This window comes from Montipora capricornis, chromosome 8 (assembly GCF_036669925.1).
Source record: "Montipora capricornis isolate CH-2021 chromosome 8, ASM3666992v2, whole genome shotgun sequence".
NCBI lineage: Eukaryota > Metazoa > Cnidaria > Anthozoa > Scleractinia > Acroporidae > Montipora > Montipora capricornis.
Window position 1 is genome coordinate 51,808,665 of NC_090890.1, and position 10,000 is coordinate 51,818,664.

The 10,000-nt window shown below is 40.7% G+C and overlaps 1 protein-coding gene and 1 long non-coding RNA gene across 2 annotated transcripts; both read right to left on the bottom strand.

Annotated features, from left to right (window-relative positions):
• Positions 1-4,948: 4,948 nt before the first annotated feature.
• Positions 4,949-6,180, bottom strand: LOC138013494 (uncharacterized). Its single transcript, XR_011125244.1, has 2 exons — positions 5,967-6,180; positions 4,949-5,717 (listed from the first exon to the last, which is right to left on the bottom strand). It is a non-coding gene; the product is annotated as an uncharacterized lncRNA (long non-coding RNA).
• Positions 6,181-6,324: 144 nt separating this feature from the next.
• LOC138013488 (linoleate 9/13-lipoxygenase-like) lies at positions 6,325-9,262 on the bottom strand. The gene is made up of 3 exons (XM_068860575.1): positions 9,011-9,262; positions 7,056-7,162; positions 6,325-6,426 (listed from the first exon to the last, which is right to left on the bottom strand). The coding sequence occupies exons 1-3, from the start codon at positions 9,251-9,253 to the stop codon at positions 6,396-6,398; spliced, it is 381 nt and encodes a 126-aa protein (XP_068716676.1). The 5' UTR covers positions 9,254-9,262; the 3' UTR covers positions 6,325-6,395.
• Positions 9,263-10,000: the final 738 nt, after the last annotated feature.

The window sequence follows — 10,000 nt, forward strand, 5'->3', positions numbered from 1 at the left end:
GCCGTGTAAAAAACACGTTTTGAGCGTTTTTTAAGCCTCCGAGATCGCGTTTTAACGCGCGTTTAGAAGTCGTGTGAAAAAACGTTTTGAGCGATTTTTAAGCCTCTGGGAGCGCGTTTTAAAGCCTCAAAATGTGTTTTCTATACGGCTTCTATTCGCGCTTTAAAGCGCGCTCTCAGAGGCTTGAAAAAACGCTCTGTAGACTTCAAGCAACAAAACAAAAATTTGAACGCACTTTAATATGTATCGTAGAACAAGCATTCTGGTGTTGGAGAAATTCAAGTGATCGAGCGGTGATTAAGCGTGAGTGTTTCAACGAAAAGGAGAAAATTTCGGTTACAAATAAATCTAGATGAAATGAAATCCGAAAAGAAATTAATACTTACAAACTATTGATTGGCTTTCTAAAGGACGAGAGTACAACAGAAAAACCCAACGAGCATAACCATTTGTTTACGAGTCACACCTAGTACTGGAGATCCCCTGCGTGGGATCGTGGGTAACGGAAATAACATAACGAAAGTAACACGCTCAAAACGTGTTTTTTAACCGGGTTCTCGCTCAAAACGTGTTTTTTAACACGGCTTCTAAACGCGCTTTAAACGCGCTATCAGAGGCTTAAAAAACGCTCAAAACATGTCTTTTACACGGCATCTAAACGCGTTATAAAACGCGCCATCGGACGCTTTAAAAAACGCTCAAAACGTGTTTTTTACACGGCTTCTAAACGCGCTGTAAAACACCTTCTCAGAGGCTTAAAAAACGAGCTTTAAAACGCGATCTCAGACGCTTTTAAAAGCGCTCAAAACGTGTTTTCAACACGGGTTCTAAACGCGCTCTCAGGAACTTGAAAAACGCTCAAAACGTGTTTTCTACACGTCGTCTAAACGAGTGTTGAAACGCGCTCTCAGAGGCTTAGAAGCCTTGTAAAAAACACGTTTTGAGCGTTTTTTCAAGCGTCTGAGAGCGCATTTTAACGCACGTGTAGAAGCCGTGTAGAAATCACGTTTTGAGCGGTTTTTCATGCCTCTGAGGGCGCGCTTTAAAGCCTCAAAACGTGTTTTTCACACGGCTTATAAACGCGCGCTAAAATGCGCTCTCAGACGCTTTGAAAAACGCTCAAACCATGTTTTTACACAGCTTGGAAACGCGCTTTATAACACGTTCTCAGAGGCTTAAAAAACACGCTTTGAAACGCGCTCTCAGAGGCTTTAAAGAACGCTCAAATCGTGTTTTTTACCCGGCTTCTAAACGCGCTTTAAAACGCGCTCTCAGAGGCTTAAAAAACGCTCAAAACATGTTTATTACACGGCTTGTAAACGCGCTTTCAGAGGCTTATAGAAACGCTCCAAACGTGTTTTTTGTACGGCTTTTAAACGCGCTTTAAAACACGCCCTCAGAGGCTTAAAAAACGCTTAAAACGTGTTTGTTAAAGCGTGCTCTCAGAAACTTGAAAAATAGTTTAAAACGTGTTTTATACACAGCTTATAAACGCGCCTTTAGAGGCTTGAAAAAACGCTCAAAACGTGTTTTTTACACGGCTCCTAAACTACTGGTAAGCTATAACTTTGTCTCTCTGATGAGCCATATCTACTAGGTCGAGCGTTTTGATGTGATCCCATGGCCACCCTCAGGCTGACTCCCTGATAAGCGCGGGTAGGGATCGTGCTCAAAAAGATGGATCGAGACGCGAAGGAAGAACTAGGGAATTCCACTCACCCTTAAGCTTGATTACCTATCATCCGAAAACCTCGCAATTGAAAATATCATTCTCAAAAAGTTCAAACTTTGTATCTAAACAAACCACTCAAGACCAGTCAAGTTAAAGTTCCCGTGTTTATGTTTTCAACCAAAATAACTTTCACAGTATTGCTGGAAGCTTAAAATAGAGCATGGGGATGAGTTCTGTCCGCTCATCCCCTGTAGGAATCCACAATTCCTCATTTTGGCCTGACAAAGGGTTAACCCACGAAACGTCAGCTTACGCAATATTTTTGATGTACCATAATACAAAGCGCTTTTGACCAGAATGCACTGAGCAGCGACCGGAATGCCTTTCTCGGTGGAGGCTCCTTGCTTAATGCAGAGACGATTGAAAATCGTTCACGTAAATATTCTTTAACTTGCGCCCTGTCTTGTACTAGCTAGTGCCTTTGCTCGCAGTTCTGATCAATCGCTTGCCACAAACTCGATCATACAAAAAACTGTTTTGGAGTTGTGGGGCGTTCGAAGGTAACTTTCATTCATCTATAGAGTTAAGTATAATGTTACTGCATTTACGAAGAATGGCCATTTGTTACCTAAAATCAGGAAACAAAGGGAATCGAGATGAAAACTTTTTCGGGACTTTTTCCTCATCAAATACAATGTTTGCTTATACTAGAAACCTTTGTTGTGGTAACAAGAACAATGCCTTGCTGGAAATCGACGGCCCCGTCACCAAAGAATTGATTGAAATCGGGTCGTGTCGCAGGTTCAACACTGAACAGTCCTCTTTATTTTTGTAACATGACAATTCTCTTCTGCGAATCGATAGTAAGCCCATTTAATTGAAAAAATGGTACAGCCAGAATAACAATAATTTCTAGAAGCATAGTAGAGGCAGAGGCGGATCTAGGAATATTGGGGAGGGGGTCAGAGGGGGTGAATCGAAAGAATCGAAGTATATGCTCTAACAAAATTCCAGATAGTTTAGGCTGTATTTTTGACATTGTTGATGTTTTGCATTAACACAAATGTAAACGTCAGGTAAACAGTATCTGTTCCAGCAGAAATAAGAATACAATAAAAAGCAGATAAATAGAAAAAAAGGAGCCAAAATGGCTGGTCCCTCCCTTTGGCCTTGTTGGGTGGGAGGCCTGAGTTACATTTCAATGAGTTGGGTTTTGACATTGTTAACCATAGTAGATATGAGGCACGAAATTGCAGAATGCCTACAACTAAAAAATTACCCAGAACCTATCTTTTATATAGGACTTAAGTGCAAGAAAAAAAAGATGAAAAAAAAAAAAAAGATAGTCTGGTGTTAGACAGAGTAAAATCTACAAGTGGAACTGTTGGCTCTGAAGGGGTGAAAGATTGTGCCTACAATAACTGGAATCAGCGCTGTGAAAAGCACGAATTTTGTTCTGCATCTCAAAGTGCTCAGTTGTCCCAGTGTAGATAGTCACCTTTGTGCAAATCCAGTGAGATATACATTTACAAGCCAACAATTCTTTGAAACAATTTTAACCATGATAATATTCAACAGCTTGTACATTGATGAAACCATAGTGACATTTAAATACATGAATAAATTAATTTGATGAACAGCGTTCATTCATTCCATAAGAAATGAGTGCGGCGGCCTTTTTTACTTACCATGATATACTGATACGCTAAAAGAAGAATGTTAACAGTGGCATTTCATATCTCAGTTGGTAGAGCATTGCACCGGCATCGCGGGTTGGTGGGGGCCTCAATTGCTTGGATTGTCAAGGTAACTGCGAGGGTCACGAGCCTTTAAGTCTTTCCATGTTTGCGGAAGCGGAAAGGGTGTACTAGTTTTGTTCCTGTTTCTTTCTTGTAGATCTTTTTGCATAGTGTATAGGCAAGAGTCAATTACACAAGAGTAAGAATCTGGTATCAGATTTGTGTCCCCGTAAGTCTATTTTTAAACCACGTTTTGGCGAGAACAAACAATAGAAAAATTGTTGTATCCAACTCAAATTGTCGAATTCCAGGATTAAGATTCTTTGTGTTCTGGAGCAGAACGTCTTATAACCAAGGGGTTTGAATCGGGTACAACATTGAGATAGCCGATTTGGTCTATTGTTTACAATCCCGCAAAAACTGTTTTAAAAAGACACTTTTCTGACGCTGGGCTGACGGGTTACCTCTCGTGTTTAGCATGATACAAGTGGTGATACAGAAAATAATTTTCGCCCAAAGTGGAGGAATCCGGAGTCCGAAATCCAACAAATGTGAGGCCTTGGAATCGAATCCTCAATCCATAGCGTGGAATCCGGAATCCATTGTGTGGAATCCAGAATCCACAGATTTCGATGGAATCCAGGAGTTATTTTGGTGGAACCCGTGAGTTTGGAATTCGGATTCAACGACTGGGGATCCGGGATCCACTATTCTGAAGCCGGGAATCTGAAATCCGGAGGCCACCTGGATTCCTTTACATAGCGCAGATAATTCACTAATTCCGGAATTATTGGGGAGAAGTTGGAAGATTTTGAGAGAAACGCGCGAGGTTTTGGGGTGATAAGTGCTCAACGGTGAGTGGAATTCCCGTTTCTCAATCGATCTCTAGAGCGCTGGGTTTTTCATTAGCTGTGTTTATAACGGAGTCAGGGTGGCCGCAGGACCATGTCAATCCCGCACACCAGAGAGACGTCTAGATGAACGAACTTGTTGCTTACAAGTAGTTATTGCAGCTGCTTAGACCACCTTTGTGTTTGACTGGATTAAACCCACAAGTCTCATTTTGGTTTATTCTTCTTTTTTTAATTTACTCATAGCCGAGACGCTAAAAATACTCTCTGCATGGCATTGAAACAAAAGGATATATTTATTTGTGAAAATCACCGGTCTTTGATAACGAACTTGATGCGCGTTTCAACCAAGTCTGAAACACTAGGCTTTGAACGCCATTTGTGCAAAAGGTCAATGGGTAGAGCATCCCACGCGACTTCTGACCAAAAACTGAGGACATTCCAGGCTAAATCACCATACCTAGGAATAAGCCCAATAGACTTCCACACGATAGCTAACCTTAAGCGTAGTTAGCAATAGTTTGTGCTCTATGTGTTGGTTACATGAACTGTTACCCATTCCTCCCTAGTATTCTTATTTTCAACATTCTTTCACCCTTTGCCGAGAAACTAATGCAGTATCATCTCACGGTATTATATCGTCGTTGATTTATATTCGGGTTTCAAACTAAAAAACACACAGCAAGTATTCATCAATTGCCTTTATTGTAAACACTTAGCTTACTGTTACGTCTCCCCTGTACTTAATTAGAAACGACTGACTATAACGGGAACTTAGAAGCGAAGACTGCCACGTCTATGTAAACGGTTATTTTTAATTTAAACCGACCTAACCCTTTAAATTTGAACAATAAGAAATACTCATTTAGAAGATATGAGATCTTTTTCGTTTTTTCTCTTTTTTTTTTTTTTTTTTTTTTGTTTTTACCTTTTTGCAAAGAGCATCTCAAAGTTGTACTACGTGTGTTGAATGCCTACGTTTACTCACACCCACATTCCTAGGCGCTTGGTATCAAACGACCACATTGATTGTGATATTGTAGTTTTTGTAAGGTACAATGTGGTTGACTTGCTGCTCAAACTCAAAACAAAGACTAAACAACTGAAGCAATGACTTAGACTTAACAGTAAAGAATGCTACAGCGGTTACACCAAATAACAGGCTGTCTGTGACAGGTGCTACTGTCTCTACAAAGTCGTTCAAGTTCCCTTTAAGATGGTCTAGTTCTGAACTCCATTAGGAATCCATCTTGGAATTAAATACGGATAAGTCAAATCACCAATCTTTTCCCGCTCTTCATTTGTTTGCTGCATATGTGTTTGGACTCTCAGCATTAGGTCCTCGTAGTGGCGATTTATGATGTTAACAGCTTTGATGTCTCGTAGTTCGTTGCCGTAGTCAAACAACGAATCGAAACGGAATGATGCCAAAGCGTTGGCAAATTGAGCCCCGATCTGTAAATGTCAAAAATCTTATTTTACATAGTTTTCAATGAGAAACGTCAGATTAAAGTAAATTGAAATAAATCACTTGGTTGGTTGACAATGTCATTGACTCGCCAGACCACCCATAGTGGAACAGCTCTTATCTGTCACAAGATCACAACGTTGGCCAGCTCCGTTAATTTACCTTGGTGTGCAGGAGTGGGGTGGGGAGTAGCCTATAGTCTACTCCTCCTTTTAAAACATGTAAACGTTACTTACAGCAGAGGTCAATCTGTTTGGAAGTCGGTAAACCGAGAATTCGCCGTCATTCACCCTGGTATCATTGTAAAGTTTGGTTGGCAGGTTAGGCGCATACACAGCATAGTCTGCTAGTTCATAGTTCACTGCAGCGTGTTGGATGGTCACCTGCGAGATGATGCGGGCCACAATATCCACGAGGTCTTTCTTGGAATCAATTTTGGCAAGAAATCCTTGAATCTGTTGAAAATAAAGGGCAGTAAGTTTTTCTTGGAAAGGAAAGAAGAGGATCAGATCCACAGATCAACAATAGGATATTAGCTTTCCCTTTAATAAGTAAATTAGCACATGAACCAACTAGCCAACTAATCACTGATACCCTTCCAATGCCTCCGTTCGGTCCAGTCCGTTAATAGACAATTCGTTTGCGTAAGCTTGGAGCTCGCTGTCCTAATGAATGCCTTTGTCGTTGTCATAATACCTTAGGAAGAGAAATACGGTTTTTTTTTATATTAAAACACTAAATCGATTTCTGCTATCACAGGCCATGAAAAAAGAAAAACACGCCAGAATCATGACCTTGATTCATGATCATAGGTCCCGTCTTTGCAAAACCTCTGCTTTCTGTTTCTTGAAAACACAACAACATTTTGTGTCCACACAAGCGTTTCCACAACGTTTTGGACAGTCCACTTTAGAGAACAAAAACGGATAAGGAAACATTTCTTCGGATACCAAGCTTTGCTCGATTTTATCTTCTCCATGCCACGTATGCTCAAACCGAGTCCTCTGATTCCAAACTGATGTCACTGATTACCGTAGATTTACCTCCAAGCAGGCAATCAAGGTGAAAATCAGGCTAAGCAACATAAATGCAAGATCTCTCCATTATAATGCTGCCTGTTTACAAAAACTGAGCCGGCCAATGCAATCCCCAGGATAGCTTATTTCTCTCTTTCGAATTTGCTCGATAGCTGTAGGGAACATTTTAAATAAGTCGCGTTTAGAAAAGGAAGATCGATATCTTCAGTGTCGTATAGCTCACTTTATTTAAATTTCGCTTTTCGGGCCATTTCCGTCAACTAAAGTCAAGTCTGTGTTGAAACTTACAGGTTAACGTAACTTTCGGCCACCTTCTCGATAACTTGTAAGATTTCTTCAATGTCGTCACGGTATGGGAAGTACGGAACGAGTCTCTTGTCTGCAAGTCCACGTTTCTGTATAACATATAAGGAGAACTGAGTTAGGTACAGCATAAATTATTTGGGAGCAGATGTGACAGGTTCCAGGAACTTGCAAAAACTGACTATATTCAAAGACACAACAAGACACCAACATACATACATTGGAAGATATCTCAACACTACAATATTCAGGTGTCGGATAAGTGGTATAAACACAAACCAGCATTTGTCACTGGAAATGAAGAAACTACAATATTCTGGGATGTACTGATACACACTGATAGAGAATTAGCATGTAACAAGTCAGATACTGTGATCAAAGACCATAAGAACAAAACCTGCAAACTTATTGACGTGGCAGTACCGTGGAAGTGGATAAAAAAAGCTGACCAGCACTGAACTTCTCATCTGTGTAGCACAAGAACAAGCTTTGGGAATGAATTATGTGAAGTTTCATGTGGACAAGCGTATGTAATCTCCACTGTGTAGAATGTGTCACGACAGAGGGGAAATTGTTACCCATGTCATTAGCGAGTGCAGAAGACTTGAAAAAAAAAGAGTATGAGACGAGACACGATGATGTCACCAAAATAATTCATTGGGAATTGTGTGGTGTGAATGGGTTGGACAGAGTAGACAATGGTACGAGAACCGGTAGCAGCCCCAGAGTGTGTTCCAGACGGACAATATCAAGGTGTTCTGGGATTCCAACATACATTGTGACCATACAATAGAGGCTAGAAGGCCGGATATTATTGTTGTGAGGAAGGTGGATAGAGTCTGTTTAAAAATAAATGTTGCTGTACCAGCTGACCGCAGAGTTAACTCAAAAGAAAGTGAAAAAAATCAAAAATATCCGAAGATCTCAAGTGCGAAATAATAACGATGTGGGCTATGCCAAAAGTGGAGGTGATACCGGTTGCTGTAGGAGCTTTGGGAGCAATCCCTAATGGGCTGAATAAGTCACTTCAGAATATTGGTATCAGCGTACGATCAGGGCACGTGCAGAAGACCGCATTACTGGAACTGAAAGGATACTGCAAAGAGTTCTTGAGATTTGAGAGATGCCCAGAACCTTGTGAACCTTGACTATTAGCTGTAACCCGCTGCAAGGAATGAAATGAGTCCGGTTGACCAGCAAAACGTAATTTAATTGTACATAATAATAAAAATAAGTGTCAACTGTATTTAGCATTTAGCCCTAGGGCACTAATTGGGGACAATGTACAGAAGTCACATCAAAGCAAATCATATCAAATCGCTGGTTGGTTTTTGAGAGGGAGAAATCGGAGTACCCGGAGAAAAACATCTCGGAGCAGAAGACAGAACCAACAAACTCAAACCACATGCAACGCCAAGTTTGGAAGTCAAACCCGGGCCACATTGTTCGGAGTAAAATGCTTTCACCACAGCGTCATCCCTGCTCCCAAGCAAGAATATTTACATCTATTCTGTTGTTTCATTTTTTTTCTAGTATTGGAAAGTCTCTTAGGCTTATGTGATGCTGTTAGTCTTATTTCGGCCTTTCAATGGAATCAGGACTGCGTTTGCCAGAACCACATGTCACCTGACATTCCTACCTGGAAAGGAATTGTATCAATCGTTCTTTTGAAGCGCGTTTTCGAAATACGGATATATTATACTTACTTTCTTACTTTTCCGGGTATACTTCTCGACCCAGATCATTTTGACGCAGTATGAGCTTGCCCCAAGCCCCTGCTTATACCACAAAAGTACAGTTAAATAAAACGTCAGATATTCAACTTCACGAGAGCACGCGCTGGGTTTGAAAAAAATGCCGACGAAGAGCATGGCAAATATGTATATAAATATCTAAGCAATGGTCACATTTTACTTTATAGGCGAAAAAAATTTTCTTGCCTTTATCTGCGCTCTCAAGTCTGTTGCTTCCCATGTAGCATATTGGTGTCCGCCCCGAAGTAACCTTAAAGCTCCTTCACTTCCAAATGCAAATAGTAAGTCCATAAACCCTTGGTCATCCATCAGTATTGGGGTGCCAAAGGCGGTCGGGATTACAATCTCTCTGCAGTGGTACTTCAGCATTTGATTCAGTGGATGCAAAGCTGCCAGAGCACGTTTCAGGCTGACGCAGAAGGGTTCCATTAGATAATGTACCTTGGGAGACATTCAAAAGTGAAAAACGAGTTCCTCCCTGTGTGGTCTGGAGGAGTAGGGAGGGGCTGATTTCACCTTACGTCATCGTCGCCATGTTGGTGGAGGAAAATAAAAGATTTCTCATTAGCTGTTTTTGTTCGTCCACCAGCAATTGTATGTTGTAGCATTATTATCTGTGTCCCCAGAGATTGGTTGCAAACGACCTATTTATCCCGGTCTTGTATTGCATTTTGATTGAGATTTTTTGGCGTGTGGTAGTTTTTCGATCGAGTTAAGCTGTACTTTAAGGACCCACACCAGCACCTCAGCTAACAAGCTATTTATTGTCCAACCTGTACTGTAACAACGAGTTTATTCGTCAACTGAGTGTGACATTATTTTCGTGACGCGCGTAGTGGAAAATGTGCCGGATTGGTTCTTCAACTGTACAAATGTAAATATCTTGAAATAGTAATTTTCACTCGTTAAGCACGTTTTTAATTGACAGTGTTGATATCTTTCAGAGTTGGATAATAAATGGTAGTATACGTTAAGATGACCAAAAGGTGATGCTTTTAACTTGTTCCGGATGGTTAAATCTCTGGTTATTAGCGAAACAGCAGTCGAAGAGGAATGTACTTAAATGCTACGTAGTCGCTTCCATTGAGCATATTTTTGTTCAACAGGGTTGTGAAGTTAATTAAACAATGATTCATCTTAGTTCAGTTTGGTAAAAAGATGGTTGATATTCAACTC